The 22,162-nt window shown below is 38.7% G+C and overlaps 1 protein-coding gene across 2 annotated transcripts in view; it reads left to right on the forward strand.

Moving 5' to 3' along the window:
- The window catches only part of evlb (Enah/Vasp-like b), a 59,957-nt gene that overhangs the window by 32,383 nt on the left and 5,412 nt on the right, over positions 1 to 22,162 (forward strand). For both annotated transcript variants that reach the window (XM_017683317.2, XM_017683299.2), the window contains exons 2-6: positions 7,145 to 7,313; positions 7,935 to 8,112; positions 16,874 to 16,937; positions 20,305 to 20,411; positions 20,723 to 21,000. In XM_017683317.2, coding sequence (XP_017538806.1) covers positions 7,145 to 7,313; positions 7,935 to 8,112; positions 16,874 to 16,937; positions 20,305 to 20,411; positions 20,723 to 21,000 — 796 coding nt within the window. The remainder of the gene's footprint in view (positions 1 to 7,144; positions 7,314 to 7,934; positions 8,113 to 16,873; positions 16,938 to 20,304; positions 20,412 to 20,722; positions 21,001 to 22,162) is intronic.

The following is a 22,162-nucleotide window of genomic DNA, read 5'->3' on the forward strand; positions in this document are numbered from 1 at the left end:
CACCGTGCTGTCTGGTAAGTTTGTTTACTTTACTCAGTGGCTGTACAGTTACTGACAAATTCATGTCATTACATTAGACAGTGGATTAAAATTCAGGAATAGCCCTGTAACCCTGCCTGGCACTTTTTCAGTATTTTCTCTGCTCAAACACACCTGCCTCATCTCAGGAGGACTTTTTAATTAGCTGATTAGTTGGATCAGGTGAGGAAAAGCTGAGAAAACACCAAAACATACAGGACAGAGGGCCGCCAGGACCAACGACTGTTAGCCAGTGCTAGATACAGTGGTGTAAATAACTGCAGTACAAACAAATGGTATTTTGGCAAGTTAAATGATCTGAGATCTGGTCAATATATCTAAAATGTTCTGTTTGAAACTGTTGTAAGTTTAACAGGCCACATTCAAAAAGTAGGTTGAAACAAAATGTGTAAATGTGTCATCACAAATATAGTGAATTCAAAACAGCATATTTTTTACATGTATGCTGAACAGACAGTGGAGTGAATAGTGCATTTTGCAGCTTTAACTTTTTTTTAAGAACCTTTACTGTATCAACCATTCATTGACTGTAAAATTGGCTCAATATATTGACAGGTCATTTTGCTTGATTCATTTCTTGAAACAAGCAAAAATGATCTGCCAGTATAGTGAGATAATTTCACTTGATGAAATTATTTAAAATAAGTAAAAAAACAAATAAGTTAAATAGTCTGAGAAAATATAGGTTTTAAAATAGTACTATAATAAGTGTAAGCTATACGTTTACAACAATCTCAAAATGAAAAAGTACCAAATACATTTAAAATAATTTCACTTTACAAGATATCATTTTTGCAGTGTGACCTCACAATTATTTGATACAGTTATGATTGATCAGAAAATGATGCAGTGCATCATCAGAACTCAAACTTCAACATGATTATACTTGATTATTTAAGTACAATTTGCTTTTTGTTTTTAAAAAGGCACAGAGTACACAAATGGGAGTAGTGGAACAATTTACAGAATACAGACAACAACAACAACAAGATATCAATATATATATATATATATATATATATATATATATAGATGAATTACAATTGTTTTTTTTTGTTTGTTTGTTTTTTGCATGATTCCACACAAAGGTAAAAGGCTGAAGCAAAGTCTCTAAGCATTATTTTAAATATATGATTTTGATATTGCCAGTTGCCTCCACCAAATGAAGTAGTTCCACCTCAAACTTATAATACAACTCAATCCAGTATGTGATGTAGCAGAGGATGTGCGTCTCAAACTACTCTGAAACCTCAGCCTTCAGTGCAAGGGTTCACATATGTTTGAAATGCTTCTCACTCCTTTCTACCATCAGTAGAATAAACAGTCCACTGCTGAAATGCAGAAAGAGTGAGAGAGATGAAAGGCAAGGTGGATGGTTTCAAGGTCTCTGAGAATGCGGCGTGGATGACCAAGTCCTATAGCTTTGTATCCAGCTCCTGCTTCAGGGAATGAGACATGGAAAAGGGGTTAGAGGAGCCAAGCATGTGGGCTGGAGGCAAAGGGGGGTGGGGCCTGGAAGAACAGGAAGAGTGAAGAGGGGATGGTAGAGAGAGGAGAGCAGAGGAGATGTGTGCATTGACATTAACATCAGGCCAGCTGAATTATCCATGAGAGGTGCAGGCATGCAGCTGGGCCGAAGCAGCTTCAGAGGCAAACGTGATCTTCAGGGGTACTGACAGACTGCCTGCTGGCTGCACTCACACTGCCCCCAACAGTGTGTGTGTGTGTGTGTGTGTGTGTGTGTATGTCTGTGTGTCTGTGTGTGTATACACCATACATACTGGGGGCTTTAAAGAAGGGGCTTTACAGTTGTCATATATCATAATAAATGTCGAATTTGTTTTATTGGCCAATTAATGTCACTTAAAACATACCACAATATAACTGCAAATCTTAAAGAAATCTAAATCTAAAAGAAAGCACATGCGGTAGATTGGGGGAAGCAGCCCCCCAGGGCATTGATTTTAAAGGGAAGGTCATAGATCTGAAATGATGTGGAAAAATCAGCAGGCAGATGAACATGAATGTGAGATCTGAGTGCTGGTACAGACAGAACTGTGCTGTGTTCAGTTAATCTAGCACTTTGTGTGAAGGGTCTTCACTCTGCTGAGTATGTGTGTGTGTGTGTGTGTGTGTAAAGAGAGACTGAAGAGCTCTGCATTCCTCACTCACCATCTCTCTCTCTTTATTTAGTCCTCTGTCAGTGTGCTTTCCAAGCTGTGATTTATTAATATCTCACAGAGCGTTTGTTAATTTTTCAGAGCGAGTGAAGCGACGTTCACCACACTGAGAGACAGAGAAAGTGAGAGAGAGAGGGAAACAGAGTTTTTTCTTTATCACTGTTTGTATATAGGTTACTGTGTGTGTGTGTGTGTGTGTGTGTCTGCTCTAGACCTGCAGTCTTTACATTTCTCTCTCTCTCTCTCTCTCTCTCTCTCTCTCTAGCTATTTTCCTCTTTCTCTGTCTCCCCTCTTTAGCTCTGTCTCTCTCTCTTTCTAAATACAGTATCTTAAAGAAGTGAGTACACACCTCAGATTTCGGCAAATATTTTATTATATCTTTTCATGGGACAACACTGTAGAAATGAAACTTGGATATAACTTAAACTCATCAGTGTACAGCTTGAATAGCAGTTTAGATTTACTGTCCTCTGAAAATAACTCAACACACAGCCATTAATGTCTAAATAGCTGGCAACACAAGTGTGTGCACCTCACAGTGAACATGTCCAAATTGTGCCCAATTGTGTCGTTGTCCCTCCCTGGTGCCATGTGACTCGTTAGATTTACAAGGTTCCAGGTGTGAATGGGGTTAAATTTGGTATTTTAGGTACAATTCTCTCATAATGGCCACTGGATATTCTATATGGCACCTCATGGGAGAAGAACTCTCTGTTGTGAGAAATAGAATTGTTGCTCTCCACACAGATGGCCTGGGCTATAAGAAAATTCAGGTTCCACTCAGAACAGGCCTCGCCAGGGTCGACCAAAGAGTTCACGTGTTCAGCATCATATCATATAGGTTGACTTCAACAAATAGACGCATGAAGGCTGCCAGCATTGCTGCAGAGGTTGAAGAAGAGGGAGATCAGCTTGTCGGTGCTCAGACCATATGCTGCACAATGCATCAGCTCGGTCTGCATGGCCGTCGTCCCAGTAGGAAGATTCTTCTGAAGCTGATGCACAAGAAAGCCTGCAAACAGTTTGCTGAAGACAAGAAGTCCAAGAACATGGATTACTGGAACGATGTCCTGTGGTCTGATGAGACCAAGATAAACTTGTTTGGCTCAGATGCTGTCCAGCATGTGTAGTGGCACCCTGGTGAGGAGTAGCAAGAAAACTGACTCTTGCCTACAGTCAGGCATGGTGGTGGTAGCATCATGGTCTGCAGCTACATGAGTGCTGCTGGCACTGGGGAGCTGCAGTTCATTGAGGGAAACATGAATTCCAGCATGTACTGTGACATTCTGAAGCAGAGCATGATCCCCTCCCTTCAGAAACTGCACCGCATGGCAGTTTTCCAATGACCCCAAACACACCTCCAAGATGACAATTGCCTTGCTGAAGGTAAAGGTGATGGACTGGCCAGGTATGTCTCCAGTCCTAAACCCAATTGAGCACCTGTGGGGCATCCTCAAGCAGAAGGAGGAGGAGCGCATCCACCAGCTCTGTGATGTCATCATGGAGGAGTGGAAGAGGATTCCAGTAGCAACCTGTGCAGCTCTGGTGAATTCCATGCCCAAGAGGGTTAAGGCAGTGCTAGATAATAATGGTGGTCACACAAAATATTGACACTTTGAGCACAATTTGGACATTACACTGTGAGGTGGACTCACTTGTGTTGCCAGCTATTTAGAAATTAATGGCTGTGTGTTGAGTTATTTTGTTTGAGTTATTTGAGTTACAGTGAGTCTGTACTACTTTACAAGCTGTACACTGAGTTATATCCAAGTTTTATTTCTTTGGTGTTGTCGCATAAAAAGATATAATTAAATATTTGCAGAAATGTGAGGGGTGTACTCACTTTTGTGAGGTACTGTATATCTTTCTCTCTTTCTGCCTCTCTCTCTCAATGTATTTTTCTTTCCATACCTCCATATTCTATTTCTTTCTCTCTCTTTTTCTCTTCCTCTCTCAGTCTCTCATTTTTTCTTTCACTGCACGCCCTTTCTGGCTGATGCCATTTCACTCTGGTTGCCAGGAGTTTAATAAAAACAACACAGTCAGTTTGTGGAGATAAATTAACCAGCTTAGTGCTCTGCTGGACGATGTAAAGGCTGTTGGAAGGAAAGCAGCTAATGTATTGTGAGTGTTGCATTAGTCTTTCAGCCTCAGATGTGGTTATTTATAACCAGAGGCTGTCTGGAGCTGAAAGTTACAGTGCGGAGTACAAACAAAAAGTGTACAATTTCTAAAAGAACAAATGAAAGAAAAGAAAAAAAAATGTTTCAATCACAGTATGCTTTTTAGCATGTATGTTTAATGGAACATCAGACGTTTAGAATGCTAAATGTTAAATCACTGGTGTGAGGATTTGATTGCAATCAGTTACGAGAGCATTAGTGAGGTCAGGTACTGATGTTGGATGATTACTTCTGGATCGTAAACACCCCTCCAGCTTAACCCTAAAGGACGGAGCTCCATCACTTCAGAGAACACAGTTCCACTGCTCTACAGTCTAGTTCTGGGGGGATTTATACCCAATGCTTTGCTTTGGACATGGTGATCTTAGGCTCATGTGTAGCTGCTGTGTGTGTACAACTTAACTCGTGTCTGCAATGGCTGCACCTTAAAGTTGTAATTAACAAATTATAAGAGTGTCTCGATACTTTTGGACATGTAGCGTGCCACATTCGCTTCATGAATATACCCTTACAAGCTTCAGTGTAGTAGAGGCCAGTGGATAAATTATTAAAGCGGTTCTAAAAATGGTCTTGCCCCAGAGTTGTACTTGCTTTTGGCAAATTTTGCAATTTGTATGCCAGAAGCCATGACTGGGGGTCATGAGTGTGTTCTCCACAACCATGAAGCACTGCTGCAGTCAGAGTAGTGACTCCTGTCTACAGTGTAACAGTGTAGAAAGATGAGAATGCAGAAATGTAACGATGTACTAATCTCACTTTTTCACTACTCCAGGACCTGAACTCTTGGTACTAGTGATCAATGCCAGAGCTATTTTTTTTTTCTTCGGTTTAAAATCTGTAAACTTCACTGACTGGAAATGCTTTAGATCATTTGTTCTACGCTGCAAAAAATAAAAAAAAAACCTTGGCCAGTGAAATTATTTTAAATGTATTCAATATATCCAATGTATTTCTTATTTTAAGATTGTTTGTTGCTCAAAGCATTATGTTTTTAAAACAGCAAAATATCTGCCTTTAGAAAAAGAGCAATTCTCTAGTTAGAATTACTCAAAGTACTTAAAAAATCCCCAAATCCAATGAAGTTGGGATGTTGTGTAAAACATAAATAAAAACAGAATACGATGATTTGCAAATCCTTTTCAACCTATATTCAATTGAATACACTACAAAGACAAGATATTTAATGTACAAACGGATAAACTTTATTATTTTTTGCAAATATTCACTCATTTTGAATTTGATGCCTGCAATACAAATAACTTGAATGATCTCATAATATTTTTATATTGTCTTTCTCTCACCTTAAAACTTAAATCTAAATCTATCTACATATTTACGATGTTTTCATTTACCAAGATACATTTTTCAGCATATATTTTAAGTAACATGAAGGTGTAATTACACATTTTAACTATTTAAATAAAGAACAAAAAAATAAGAAATTAATGAGTGTATGAAAAACTAGGCTACTGAATAATGCATTGTTACAATTTTAAACAGAGAGACCGTTTGGACTGTGGTATTAGTCATCTCTGGCTGATACCCATTTATATGGTCAGTATGAGTACTAGTACCCAGTGCAGTGCATCAACTCAGTGCTTTACTTTAAAATATGACTACTAAAAATTACTTTCCAAAAAAAATGATTCTTGTAATTTTACACACCAGCCGGCCAAATCACTAAGTACACTTCCTTGTATCTGCCCTCATTGTCCATTTTATCTGCTCCACTTACCATAAAATAACTTTTTAGTTCTTCAATTACAGACTATAGTTTATCTGCAGCCCCCTTTTACCCGGTTCTTTAGTGGTCAGGACGCCATTAGCACTGCTGTGTCTGATCCACACACTAGTACGACACACATTAAAGGGGGTCCTGACTATTGAAGAACATGATAAAAGGAGGGTAGTATGGCTAAAGTATGCAGAAAAACAGTCTGTAATTGAGATGCACCTATTTTGTAATTGGAGCTGATAAAATGGACAATGAGTATAGATACAAGGTAGGTGCACTTAATAAAGTGGCCAGTCTGTGTGTTATGCATGCAGTTTCTCAAGATTCCTGTCCTCTCTGTCCTCTTGTGTGGTTGTGTTTCTCTCTCTGTGGGCCCCTTTTGGCTTCAGTAGCCTTGGGGTCCACTCTTACTTTTAGCTCTGCACAGATGGGGCCTCTGTTTGTTTTTCTCATTTCAGCGGAAAACTCATATCAGTGCTCTTCTCCCCTCCTCACGCACACTCTCTCTCCCCCTGTATCTCTCTCTCTCCCTCTCTTTCTCTCTCTTTTGCTACCTGTCCCTTTGTCTTTTTCTATCCCCTCTTCCTTTCTTTTTTCTCTGCCCCTCTCCTCCGTCCTTTATTTCTCTCCCTCTCTTTCTCTATCTCTTCATCTTTCTCTCTGTCCTTTAATACTCTCCTTCTTTATTTCTTTCTCTGCCCCCTCCCTTCTTTTTTTAGCTCCCTGTCCCTCTCTCCATTTATCTGTCTCTCTCCCTCAGTCTCTTTCTTGCCATCTCTTCATCTCCCTTTTTTTTCTTTCATTCTCTCTCTTCCGTCCCTTCTTTCTCCACCCCCCCCCCCACTCTGTCCACCCCTCCTCTTCTGAATGCTCGTTAAAACATCAGACACGCAGTTCCTCCATTTAGTTTGGTCCTCCATGTTTTATGATGTTCTTAGTAAGATTTTCTTAGACGTTTGGTGAAAGCTGGTCCTGACTAACTTTGTTTTTGTTGCGTCTGTTGCAGTGAGCAGAGCATTTGCCAGGCCCGTGCCTCGGTGATGGTCTACGATGACACCAGCAAGAAATGGGTGCCAATCAAGCCAGGCCAACAAGGCTTCAGCCGCATCAACATCTACCACAACACTGCCAACAACACCTTCCGTGTGGTGGGGGTCAAACTGCAGGACCAGCAGGTACATCTTTGTTCATACATAATTACAGTACAGTTTAGATCTTCATCTGCAGTTTCATAGGGCCTGTCCCAAATAGCACCCTTAGCCCCGCAGTATTCTTCCAAGTCAACAATGTGACTCCAGCAAAGTGCAGACGTATAGTGCAAGAGTCCTTGAGGATGATGGGTTAATGAAGCATACATTTAGGACAGACTTATTAGATGTATACCTTATACATGTACAGTAACTGGTGGGCTTCTCCAGGGGCCACAATAAGGACACACAGAGGACACATCCTTACAAAAATGTTCAAATGAGTACCTAGTCTAGAGGTGAAGTTTTTAATACACATGTTTGAGGACAAGCATGAGAAATTTTGGGCTAAATGTGGGTGGGAACGTAGACTTATTAGTGTGTGAAATTTCTAAACCACTCCAACAGCTCATGAATGAGGAGTTTAAAGTACAAGCCTGTTTAACAAAAGTTTGTGGATAGACTGTAGATGTAGTGGAGAAAATCCTGCTATACTGGCAGGTGGCCACAACTAAGTAAGGAAAGATATGAAAAAATATAAAAATCTTAGAGCTAAAATCATGAACCTTTCACTGATCGCTGGCTCTATGTCCATGAATCCTCTCTCAGGTTGTCATTAACTACTCCATCGTAAAGGGGTTGAAGTACAATCAGGCAACTCCTACCTTTCACCAGTGGCGCGATGCCAGGCAGGTGTATGGACTCAACTTCGCCAGTAAGGAGGAGGCCACCACCTTCTCCAATGCCATGCTCTTCGCCCTCAATGTGCTCAGCACCCAGGAAGGAGGTGAGCATGCATAGAGTCAGCACAATGTTCTGACCTAATTATGTTATTTTATCTCCTTTTCATATTTGCCTAATTAAACTAAATTGAAATTTAAACTGAGTTAAATGTTAAGGCACTGCATTAGGAGAAATGTAATACATGATATTAACATTTAAAAATGTTTTTAGATAGGGCCTAAATGATTTTAATGGTTATAAATCTGAGGGACTCTGTGTTTTCAGTTATACAGAAAGAGAAGTAGTCAGGATAATTTTGAATCAGAATCAAAGAGCACGCAGCTACAGCCCCTGAGGACAAGCCATGCCCATGCACACACACTGCACATGCATTAAATTCCACTGTTAACCTTATGTAACCAGTCTGACATCTGCTGCCTTGGGTGTCTATCTGCATCTTTGTCTTTTGAACTCAGAGAACCTGGAGTGACAAGAAAAGCCACAAATCAAAACAATTAAGAAAAAAAAACATTTGTGACAGAAGGCGGTCTGGCTTTGACGTAAAGAAATAGTGTAAGACTGCTTCTGCTGGCAGGAGCGGACTTTTTAAAACTCATGTAATATGGGTAATGAGATAAGTCTTTGGAGGCTGACAGACGGTCCAAAGCAGCTGGGGAGGGGCTGGGCTGGGGGGATTAAACCCTCTATTCTAATGAAACCCTCCACTGAGGGCTCCAAATATTTCAGAGCAAACGGTGACCCAGTCATTTATTCCTGTGCTCTGAGGATTTTGGTACACTGTGTGCAAACCTATAGGCTATAGTTTCATAGGTGACAGCCATAAATATATACTTTAAAAATATGCATAGCATTTTTCGGAAAATGTGTTAGAAGTCAGGTTAGTTTCACTGAGAAACAGGAATGGCTAAAGGGGCCCAGGTTACTCAAACTCACTTCACTTGAACCCAGCAACCTCAACTCTTTGTGAACACCTTATGTTGCTATGCTAGCATTCTCATTCTCATTCTGTCAGCAGCTGAGATGGTGCTTTCACTGTGAGTGCTCTGAAAGGTTTGCCAAGTCTTCTTCCTAATACCCATGAATAGTTGTAGCAGAAGTCGTTCTGATCACTTTTAACCCAAATACATACTGCAAGTACTCAAGTGGATCTGTGGCAGAGCGCTGAGCAATGCTAGCCTTGCTTCTGAGCCATGTTCTGGGCACAGAGCCTGTAAGGCCATTTGGGAATCACATTGCCCTCTAATGGTGTGCACCATGCACTGCATCACCAGTGTTGATGGGGAAAGCACAGATGAAGTGTGGAGGCTGATCATTTGCAGTTGGGGAACCTGGTATTATAACATAATTAGTACACAGATTAAAAGGAATACCCCAGTCTAACCTCTGTCTACTGTTTCTGTAGCATTAGTTAACTTAACCACTTTTGTTTACGTTAAAGCCTCCTCATTTTCATTATTTTCTTCTATTATCTATAGTTTTGTAATGTTTTTACTCTCTGAACTGGCAGAGAAGACTGATGGTGGTCACTTTTGTTGAAAGATTTTTTAAAATACTTTTCTCTGCTTTTTTCTTCAGTTTAATTTTAGCTTGGCAGGAATAAATTTGGTGTAAGTGGCATCAGATCTGCCAAAGTACCAGAGTTAGCAATATGTATACGTCAGCTAATCAGGTTTCTCTCACTCATGTAGTGACTGATCAGGGCTTTTATCTTTATGTCTTTTCTACTAAATCAAAATTTTTAACACTTGAAACTATTGGCTTTATTTCTCAGTTGAAGCTGTTGCTAAATCAAAAGTGTACTGAGTTCAAGAAATGTAAAAACAAAACCAAAGCATTTATTTATTTTACTAATTTTACTCACCTTAATTATTACGTTTATCATTTACTGTTGTTTTTTTTATTTTTAGCCCATATTCTTGATTCTGGCACAAGTTGAATCATTTATCTTTTCCCATTTTTGTCATCGTTTACATAATTCTGAATGTTGGCTACATCATTAGATAAAGGTTTCTGCATTCAACACTAATATATTTGCGGATGGCATGAACAATGTTTGTGATTTCATGTTTATATTGTATATTTTTACAGATTTTAAGTGTTAATGCACACCACATCACTGTCCTGAAGATTTAACATTGTGCATTATTATGTATTATACCTGAGACATTAGTCTGGACCTTATCATTTCATTATTGAACTGCTCATTTCATTATTGAACATTTTATTATTGAATTGCTGCCTCAGTTTGCCATTAATGTTACTGCACTGTACTTAACATCACTGAAATGTTCCTCCACCCGTGAAATGCTTTGTTTTCCAACATGTAGCACAGTACCTTCACTGAACTGGCATTCGCTACTTAGGCTAATCGATTAAAGCGCTTCACCACTATAAGAAGGGGACAGAAAACGGGTGAAAATTGGGTGCTGTTTTATATATATTGAAATCTGCTGAATTAAAGCTTATTAAGCATATGCATATTAACATTATAAGGCACTTTTTAAAGTAAAAATGATGTCAACAATAAAAAATCAACATCACCCATTTTTAAGCAATCAGTGCAGCCTATTTTGCTGACTAATCGCTGCAGACTTACACTTAATATACACTGATAACATACTGTAAGTCATTGGCCTTTGGCTTCTAAGTTGTTTAGATTTACCAGGTTCTCTGCTCATTCATTAAGCACATGGACATTGTTGTAGTTATCAACCATACACTACAGGAATCATTGAAAATACGGTAATAATATACACGGTTTACACAGGCTCCCAAACAGAATTTAGCATTTCATTCATTTCATTGATGTGCACACTTTAATTGCATGAACACAACTCCCTCATTGACATGTAATGAGAGAGAGAGAGAGAGAGAGAGAGAGAGACTGAGAGGGTATAAGAAGGTAAATGAGACTCTGAGCTTCCAAATTATTAACCGAGAAGTGTTTTCCCAGTACAATGCTAATCTTAATTAAACTCAGTCGTTGAGGAGCGTTCCCCTGGGCTCAGTACTACAGCATGACTCTCCAGTTTTTCTTTCTATCATTGAAAGAGAATGGCAGAGAGCGACAGAGAAAGCAGAGAGCAGGGAGAGAGAGAACAAAGGCTGCATGTCTGCCACTGTTACTGCGCTACTTCTGTTTCTGAATAGCAAATGCCGTAGAGTTTAATGAGTTCAGGGAAGACGAGGACACAGTACAGTATGAGAGTTTGTGTTCTCAAGCTTTGTTAAAGCAAAGTTCACACAGTTTTCTCTTTAATTAAAATGTAACTGATGAGTCAAGATATGTTTTGTGTCCAGAGTTTTCTTTGCTCTAGTTTTCCACTGGAGCTACAAGGCTATTTCCATTTCTATCTATTTTTATAGATAGCAGTATATCAGTGTGAGAAAGCACAGAGGCAAATTTATTTGAGATTACTTAACCCAATTAAGTCAAGTGTGTATTGATTTGGACATGCAGTTTCCATGATGAGGATTGCTATTTGTTGGCTAGCCTTGTAGCTCAGATACAAAAATTAAGACATAAACCTAATGTTATGTTTTGCCTGGTCTGATTTTTGCCAGTCTATTACTTTAATCCCTGAAAAAACATACAGGATTTGTACAGCCATCGAAATCCTGGAAAAGTCATAGAATATAGAAATTTGTTTTTAAGGCCTGGAAAAGTCATGGAAAATAGTAAGTGCTGGAAAAGTCATGGAATTTCATAGACTTTTCCCCATGCGGTTCTTCTAGAAAAACTGGACTGTCATTTGATCCACAGGCCTTTTAGCTGCTTTATGGCTTCAGAATAAATATTTATCTATGACAGGATAGAAAATGATTTGATAAATCTGCAACTGAAAAGATCGCACTGTCATATTTGAAATAGAATCTGCTGAGTAATACAAAGATTCACTTATTACTACTACAATAATATTGCAATATGGTTTGAATAATTACAATAATTTAAATGATTTAAAATTATTATTATTAATTTGTTTACTTATATTATAATGGTCAGTATTATAATCCATGTTTAGCTGAGGCTGTTTGTTTTCTCTCTCTATGTTGTTCTAAGCAGACGCAGAAATAAAAGTTCAAAAAGCATTTATTAACAATGAGCAGGTGAACAAAAGGAGTGTCAAAGCCAAACCAGGTCAGAACAGTGAAGAACGAAAATACAAACGTGGGCGTTAATTGAAAAGAGTAGGTCAAATACATGCAAAGGTCAAAACCAAAACAGAACCAGTCCGGGACAACGATATCAAACAAGAGAATCCAAAGGCACAAGTCAAGAAACAAGACAAGGATCATACACACAGGAAGGTCAGACTTAGAGATAAGGACTCAGTATGCAGCAAGTGACACTCACAGTACTTCACAAAGAAACTCTTCAAATAGGTATTTATACATAGACAGATAATGAGAAACAGGTGACAACAGTTCAGTAATCAGGAGGCTTGGAAGTTGTTTGTGATTAGCTGAGTCTATGGTGTGAGTCCAGAGAATTGTGGGAACTGTAGTGTGCAGGTTCGACAGAAGTTAGATAGATTCCCATTAAAACCAGCAGAATGAGTCCAGTTTACATATACTGTGAATGGTCTCCCCCATTACAGGACAGTATCAGGCTGGGAAGGTTAAGGCTGGCACATGCTTCCTATGAAGTCATCCACCACATATTTTCAACTAATACAACCTCATTACTCTTAAGAAAAAAAATCAATAAACAGATCAGTTTTGATGCTAATCTGAATAATTATAGAAGCATCTCATTTCTCCTTTTTTCTATTCTATTTCTCTTAATACATTTTAAGCAAGATTGGAATCTTCTTTGGAAAAATTAGAGTGCCTCCTGTTGGCTTGGAGGTGTATATGGTAGGGGGAGAAGCACACATGGGGAGGCTGAAAGAAACTTGAGCTAGCAAGGGCTCGCTGGCCTGCTGCTTCACTGCAGGTGTGGGGTTACCCTACAGAGAAACAGGAGACCAGTAGGGAGGAGTATGAAAGGGTGAGGGAAAAGGTGGCAAGAGAGAAAGGGAAAAAAAGAGAGAAGGGATGAAGGGCCTGGAAACGCTATGTTCAGCAGAGAGTGGGTCTGCCACTGCCTCTGTATCTGCCACAGCCGGATCTTCTTCTTCAAGATGTCCTGTAGGTACTGCTCGCTCTCCTTTCTCTCCTCTCTCTTTCTCTCTGATCATCATATTGAAGTGGGACACATCCGATACAGTCATTATGTAGAGTTTGTGAGAAGAGGAAAGGCTTTCGATTATGTTTGCATAGTTGTGACGACAACAGGTACAGGTGTAGAGCTGATGGAGCTTCAGTTTACGGAGCCTTTTGGACAAGGCTTAACATGTGTTTAAAAAAAGGACCCTCAGAGCCTCTCTTATGCTCTTTTATGCCAAAAATAAGACCGTGAATTTATGAAATGATAAAGTAGCTTGTAGGTATAAAAGCACATCAAAACATGCTAATTCATGTTCTGACCATTCAAATTAAATTAAAGATATAAAAATGAAAATAATCAAAAAAGGAACATAATGTAATTATATAGGGTTACAGCTGCAGTCAAATGACAGTGGTTTAGCTCAGTAAATCAGATACAGATTCTGATTTCGGTAACATTTAATGTGGAGCGATCTTTTGTAGATGATTAATGAACTTCTAACAGAGTATCAGTAACACATCAGCAACATATCAGTGCAGTAGCAGTAGTGCAACTTCTAAATACACTGAAGTAAGTATCTTGTAGATGTAATGTGTTACATTACTTACATTAAATAGATGTATAGTTAATATATTGCTTTCTTTACTCAAAACTTAAGCTTACCCAATCTTACCAAAACCTAACCCTCACACTGGCCCTAATCCTAACCTCAACCCAAAACCTAGCCCTAACTCTATATTTGATGTTACTGAGAATCTTTTGAGTGTTTGTAACATCTAAAAGGGCCACTCAAAATGAAGTCTTCCTGATTCCTTGACAGAAAGATTCTTGGTATTTATTGGTATTTTGTAATATAAACAACATAATTAGAATTAGTTACTTATTTTAAGACCATGAATCAAATAACACGGCATCAAAGGTGAGAGTCAACTAGCTATTTAGCACAGTGATGGATATGGGTAGAGCGCAGTTCAGTGCTGGCTCACATTATTAAAATGCTGAAGAGATGGGCCAAAGTAAAAATAATAAATTAAAAGTTTTCTGGGGCAAAAAATGTTTCCAATTGCATGTGTGGTCTACCCCTTATAAGAATCCCCGGTTAACCCTCAGTGAGCACTGAACAGAAGATAGGACACAGGCATGTGTGTCATTGAATAGTGGAACCACTATAGGCTCATACAAGAGTACAAGTTACTTTTACAAAGTCGGATTTGGCTTTCGGATTTTTGTCTTATAACACATCAGCTTGTAGTAATAAACATTAGTCATTCAAAGCCGTTCGTTTCCTTTCTAATTGAATTTATATCCCAGTTCCAAGTCATTTAGGTCCTACATTCTTCTTCTTTAGCCTGATTTAATGTAGAATTTGAAAGTAGGATTGAGTTTGATTGTCCACACTAGTGAGTGCTTGTTACAGTTTGTCTTGTAAGTGTGAGTGAGTGTGTACAGTCATAAGTTTGGACATCTCTGGTCAAATGACAGGTTTTGTTGATTTTATAAGTGAAAATAAGTTAACACATCTTCTACAGAGAACAGGCTTCTGCGCATTTTAATGGTCATAGAAAAGGAAAACTTAGAGGCACATTTTTGGCACACAACAAAAACTTTATGTAACGTTTTACATTGATGTCATTTTTCCCAGAATGATAAACTGAGCACATAATTAGAAATTGTGCAGTAAAGTGCCATATTTAAGTTCTGTGTAGAAGATGTGTTAATTCATTTTCATCTGGTAAAATCAAATGAAAAATATAGTAACAAAAGGTCATTTGACTGGAGGTGTTCAAACCTTTGCCTACAACTGTGTGTCTATATGTGTGTGCATGCGCAGTGTGTGTGTAAATTATCAATGAAAAATGAGTCACAGTGTTGGTGTCTGGCTCTAAGAGATCAGATCGGGTTCTGCTGTGTATTTGTCAGTTTGGGAAGCTGAAATGTGAGCATGAAGAAACACTAGTGTCCTTCATTACACCTCTACAGCCAAACATCTGTGCTGTTGTAGGAACGTTACTCAGTAAGCAGACATCACAAATGTGTTTTTTCTGTATATTGTTGCTCTGCATGTATTTAATTTGCCTGATTTTGGTTAATGGTTTTAAAATAGCTGGCTATAGGTGTGTTCAGTGTTCAGCAGTAGTGAGATGTCTTACTGTCATTGCCTAGAGTGTTAATTTACACTTCTGATGTTTCTGCCTCCTTCCTGTATCTTACCAACACAGCAGTCTGAAGCTTCTCTCTCCATCTCACAGGCTTGTCTGCAGAGCTTCTTGTGTCTATTTCAGTCTACCTTCGCAACCCTTCAGCACTTCACTAGCTTTGAATAATTCAGCCTGTTTTACTCATCAAATTGTCCTCCTAAATTAAACATGGAAAATCCATCTTTTTCTTTAAGACAGGATTGAAAATAGCCTGATAATTGCCTGTATAACAGTAATTTCCTGGAGAACAGTGACAATGCATCATTGGATTTCTTGTGGACAATAATAGCAACACATGTAACAGTCTGAAGCACCGCTCTCCCAATTTCTGCCAAGACTAGATCATTATCGTACCATCCAATGTGACAGCCAGAAGGCACTCCATGGTCTACAAAGCCCCGAAATAAAATATCTAACCTCATTTACCTTTCTCTTAGGACACACAACAGAGTCATGAGCACAAAAAACAAGTAGCTATTTCATAATAGCAGTAAACATTTCATATAGCCTAATTATAATAGAGCACAGCCACTGCCTCAGTAACAGCACATGATGCAAGCATTTGAGTACACGTGTGGCATCTGTTAGGCATACATGGTAATGGGCGGGATCTCAGGTGTGTCCCACCTGGTAGGAGCTGCGTAACGTCTATTTCAATGAGAGCAAATGGAATTAAGAAGGCTGACTAAGATAGAATACCATGGCTCCTGCTAGAGATGCAGTGACGCAGAACACAGTCTTGGCGGATTGGCAGTGCATTATAAAATGAAGTGGACATTTCCATGTTTTGTGCCACTTTACACAGACTAAAAGTCAGATCTTTGAGGCAAAAAAAAACATTAAAGTAGTATCCCACATCATTTAAATGTGAATTTATCTAACTTTTTTAAATAAAGAGTTAAATATAGAATGTAAACATTGCTAAAGTTTTAAAACATACACTTCACCGTCCAGTCCATATATAGAAACGAAGCTGCAAAAACAACCCGTTTTGAATTCTTTGCTTTTTTGATGTTATACATCCACCTATCTGCTGTTTGCTTGAGGTACAATACAGGACATCAACACAGATATGATGTTCTTATATACTTCAGTCATAAAGTAGAATGTAGGATATGAGCCCTTTAAGGGTGGTTGATTTATCAAATATACAGTGTCACAATACTTGATTTTTCTTGATGCACATATTATATTATGATACTTAATTTCTGAAGTTTGATGTTGGAACAGACAAAGATGAACCAATAGTGCCACATTTAAAACTACTCAACCTTTTATACAACTGCATTGCACTAAATCCTATTAACTTCTAACACAATGTCTTTGCTTGATTCAGTGCCATGAATAACATGACATTATGATTATTAATTTCAGTTATACAATGCTTTGCTTACTGTGACTTCTCAAACTTAACAAACTGTGCCAGCCATTATATAGATATTCTTATTCTGACACAGGTCCAGCTGTTCAGCGCCAGGTACAGAATGGGCCCACCACAGATGAACTGGAGGCACAAAGAAGGTAAGATCTGACCTAGAAAGCTCAGTGCTTAATCCTTATGGCTGCAGAGAAATCAGTGCAGCTCCAAGAAGCAGTTTTGTTTTTCTTTTGGCTCTACAATGTGATAAGACTATGTGATATGAAACTTGGACAGAAGAGAACACCAATTAGAGTCTTGCTACCGCAAAGTATTTGTTTACATGTTTACAGGAAAGCAGAACACTTTGTTGCTATAGTGACATAGTGACAGTGAGACTTTCAGGTGAGACTGTGAGACTGTCAGTTCTCACTGTTTAACTGGGAATGTAAACATCACAGGTTTTTATGCGCTCAAAAATAGTTTGCTTCAGCTCAACACATTGCAGTGCAGTGCACAGCGTGACTGACCATTACGGCTCCATCAAATTAAAGTCTAGTTCATTGCTTCATGCACTGACATTTAAAAAGGCTAATAATGGTAAGCAGCTAAGCGACTCACGCATGGAAAATCCTGAATTGGGCATTTAATTTGAATGCTTTGGGACATAAAATGTAAGGGGCAATGGGTTTCTAGGCATGCTGTAAAGATCACAGTGTCAGAGCTGTTAGAAAATAAAATACCGAAGAGTGGAAGGCAGGTTGCACACTCGTCCAACTCACAGCTCGGCAGTCAGCATTCAAATGAATAAACACAGATTCCAATCGTTTTAGATCATTATTGACTTTGTTAATTAATGTCTTTATTAGAAAAAACTACCAGCATTTTTTTAAAGAAAACAAGATAACAAAATAAAAATAAAAAATGTGTTAAAATCAGTAAATAGAGAATTATTTAACTGTAGAGGAAGGCAGCTGAGAGATTTTTGTAAAATTGTATAGGTCACTAGTCTCCCTGTTTTTATTAGGGCAGCGGTGACCAACCTTGTTCAATCAGGTTTTCATTCTAACAAAACAAGAGTGCTCCTGATTAATTGCTGAAGACATAAATAAGGAAGTAGAATAGGGTTTTGCTGATACAGGAACTGTGGTTCCAATGCATTGATGCCAATGCATTAACATTTGTAGAATCTAGAAATTGAGATATATAACATTTACCAATGCGGTAGGTTTATAGCAGAAGGCGAACACATATTTTTTAAGCTATTATCTGGCAATAGTGATATGATTCTGATGTCATCGTGTTTCACTAAATTAGAGTCAGATGTGCTCTCGCTTGATAGGAATAAAAACCTGCAGCTACGCTGCCTCTGTTTGCGGACAAGACTGTGACAGCCCTGTGTTAGGGTTATATCCACTGTGTGAATCTGCAGTTTGAAGTACCAGAATAGAAACATTTTCTTGACAGGCTTGGAACATCAGCAGGGCAAAGCTGCCCCTTGTGGTAAAAAGATGGAGTGCGGTGTGTCTCTACAGTATTCAGGGTGCTGTATTTGATGTGTCAGCTGTTCCTGAGCAGCATGCAGCTGGAAATTTCCACAACTCTCTCTCTGCCTCCACTCCACTCCCCTCCTCTGCTCTCTTTCTCTCTTTATATATCTCTCTCCCTCCCCTCTCCTCCTGTCCTGTTTAGCTCTCAGATATGGGTTAATGTCTTTCCCCAGTGAGACTTTATTGAGACTGATGGACTGATTCATGGAATATGAATCTACATGTCATGTCTGCGCTAACTTTGCTCATGTTTATAAATGTCCATGATGCAGCAGCTACATTCCAAAAGCTAAGCTGCAGCCAAGAATGCACTGGCCTCTGAAGGCTCCTTACTTGTGTTACACCACACAAAACAGAACAGTCTGATAAAGCTGTGCACTCATGTTATTAGAAAAGGGTCACATAGCAAAAAAATGTGAAAATACAGACATTTTGTAATGAACTAAATATGAATAAACTAAATAAATATGTGAAACTAATTTTTGTACATACAATACGAACAACTTATGTTTGATCCCCAATTCTGTAGATGTGAAAGATGTTTTCTTGATATGTCTTCAGGTCAGAAGTGCACAAAGCGTACTTCATGACTTCATGGGAGAATATAGTCTGCATTCTTTATGGTATAAATATAGCATGAATTCTTTACTGTAAGTAGTTAATTTTTTAGCAAATTTCAAAAACACTTCACTTGAACTTGAACAGGAGGTGGCATGACAGATTTTGATCCATGGTATAACAGTGTCATGTTACCTTTCCCAGTAATTGTAATCTAATTAGCTGTTATAGGATTAAACATTATGATTATGAACTATTATTATTTGACTTGACATGACATCTTCCATGACATGTTTATGGCATGGTTATATCAGTGTTATTTAGCTGAGTTCAAGTAAATGTTGGCCAAATTTCTTTTATTAACTTCAACCATATCAGGACATGATAAAAATAGAACATTTTGTGTCAATAAAAGACAAGAGATGCTCAGACACAGGTTGGTCTCATTGGACTCTTTTTTTTTCTACATAATTTAAAAACAATAGCTAATGATGAGTGGACCAGTAGAAATGCTCCAGAACTACTCAGAACAAAATATCTTTACATTAACTTACATTAAAATGTAAGAACCTGTTTGCTTTCCCTAGTAAAGTTATTATTTTGGATATTCATTTTTTGGACAGCAATGACACTATCTGACACAATATATACACTGTATATTTATACACACCCTTTCTAATTAGTGCATTCAGTTGTACCCATTACTGACCAGTTGCACACACAGCTTGTATAATTTTCATTGAAAAGCATTTACAATAGAATAGGATGCTCTGGAGCCTCAAGGTCACAATGCCCAATGCCAAGCACTGGTTGGACAGTGGATCCATGGAACTATGATCTCTGGAGACATAAAGCTCTGTCAAGTACCTTTGGAATGATGTTTGCAATCCAGAACTACTAACTCAACATCAGTACCTGACCTCACTAATGCTCTTGTGGCTGAATGCAACCAGATCTTCACAGCAATGTTTTGACATCTAGTGTAAGGCCTTCCCAAAAGACTAGAGGCTGTTACTGAAGCAACAAACTCGCTATTAATACCCTTGATTTCAGAAGAAAGGGTAGGATGTGTCTGCAGCCTTTTGGATATGTAGCATAAGTACAGCAGTAGAAATGGAAAAAGCAGCAATTATAAGTGCAGATGACACATACATCTCCTTTTATCACAGCAGCCCTTTGCAAATTGACACTACCTGGAATTACTTGCATTACCCAGCAGCATTTACCAACTGTAGTAGTGTCACTTTTCAGGCATCTGCTCCTCTAAGCGGTGCTGATAACATTCACAACAATGCAATGCAATCAGCAGTGAACAATGTTGCTGCTGATTGCATGACAGTAATGGCACAGTAATGATCTGTTTGTGTAAAGTAAATTATATGGCCTGTTCTCTGACTGTGCGCATTGTGTGTGCACTCTTCAGGCAGATGGAGATGCAGCAGCAGCAGCAACAGCAGCAGCAGCAACAACAACAGCAGCAGCAGCAAATGCAGGCACATATTGAGAGAGAGCGTCGTTCATCCAACTCAGGTAGGAGATTGATGTTAGCTTGAGACGCAACATGGATTTTGTACATTCATTAGATTCATTTTCTCTCATTTATTCCACTGTTAAAAAAAATGTGCCCTTAAATTAACAAATGTATATAAAGAATTTAATATCAAGTTAATATCTGTATGGATATATTATATTTTTAAGTTTGCTTAAGTCCCTGGTCCATTCCTCTGTCTTGCCTGTATATGCAATAAATAATAAATAAATAAAAAATATTTTGCTTCTCCTTAGTTTCTCATCCCTTCCTTTCTTTCTCTCTAACCATTAATCTCTTATCCCACTTGCAGGTTCCCCGTTTCAGGGACACCCCGCCGTGCTCTCTGTGGCACCTCCAAATGTAGCGCCACCTCCTATGTCAATGGGAGGACCATGCCCTCCTCCCCCTCCCCCTCCTGCGCCTCCTGGGCCTCCGCCCCCTTCAGCAGGAGCTCCCCCTCCACCCCCACCACCCTTACCTGTGGTTGGAGGGGGTTATGGGGGCCACGGAGTGCATCATGAGGAAGCACACGCACCCACCGGCCTCGCTGCCATGATCGCCGGAGCCAAACTGCGTCGAGTGCAAAGGGTTCGCTTGATTCTCTCAACCAGATATCAGACATGAGAACAGTACCTGTGCATATTTAAGATTAAAGCAAATAAATAAATTTATGTAATTTATCCCTTAACTCCAATGACAATCAGCCAATATATGTTTCTTGTCAATGTTTACCTCTTCAGTTTTGCATTGGAGCTACAAGGCTACGTAGCACTGTGCAGACTGCCTGTACCATAGTAGTCTGTAGAGTGAGATTTTTCCTTATAAAGACTAAGAAAGGAAGAAGACAGCCTGGCTATGTAAAAACTTTACTTCACTTAAAAATGCTGTAATGCATGCTGGGGATTGTAGTAAGAGAATGTGGAAAAACAAGGACATGAAAACAATATAAAATTGTGAATTCTCTTAGTGACCACATATAAACCTGCTCCTGTGGTTTCTCACACTGTATGACATACTGCTTTCTAAAAATAGACAAAAGTATGTTGCGTAGCTAAAAGCAGCAGTAGCAGTCATCTTGAAACTTATTTGTACTGTCTATTTTTATAGATAACTATATCATACCGTGTCAGAAACCACACAAACAAGTCTGTTTGAGATTCATTAACAGATCAGTGAGGTTTGAGGCAAGTAGGATGATTTAGGCATGTGGTTTAAAGAATGCTAATACAACCATGTTTCCTAAATGTTGGAAGACAAATTGTAAATAAAATGCAATTATGTGCAAATTATTTAAACCCAATTTTAATTACAAATATTATAAAATGTAACATATCAAGTATTGAAATTGAGTATTTTTTTAAATATATGCCCATTTTGAATTTGATGCCAACGACATGTTTCAAAAAAGTTGGAACAGGGGCATATTTTCCACTGTGTTTCATCACCTCTTCTTTTAACAATGCTCTGTAAGTGTTTGGGAACTGAGGAGATGCACTGCTGTAGTGAAATGTTTTCCCATTCTTACTTGATACTTGATCAATTCTTACAATTTCAGCTGGTCAACAATTTAGGGTCTCCTTTGTCATATTTTTAATTTCATAATGCACCAGGTGTTTGCAGGGACTGACAGGTCTAGACTGCTGGTTTCTTATTATGGAGGCAGGTTGTTGTAATATGTGTAGAATGTGGTTTGGCATTGTCTTGCTCAAATAAGCAAGGCTTTTCCTGAAAAAGATGTTATTTGGATGGC

Source organism: Pygocentrus nattereri, chromosome 4 (genome assembly GCF_015220715.1).
Source record: "Pygocentrus nattereri isolate fPygNat1 chromosome 4, fPygNat1.pri, whole genome shotgun sequence".
Classification (NCBI taxonomy): Eukaryota; Metazoa; Chordata; class Actinopteri; order Characiformes; family Serrasalmidae; genus Pygocentrus; species Pygocentrus nattereri.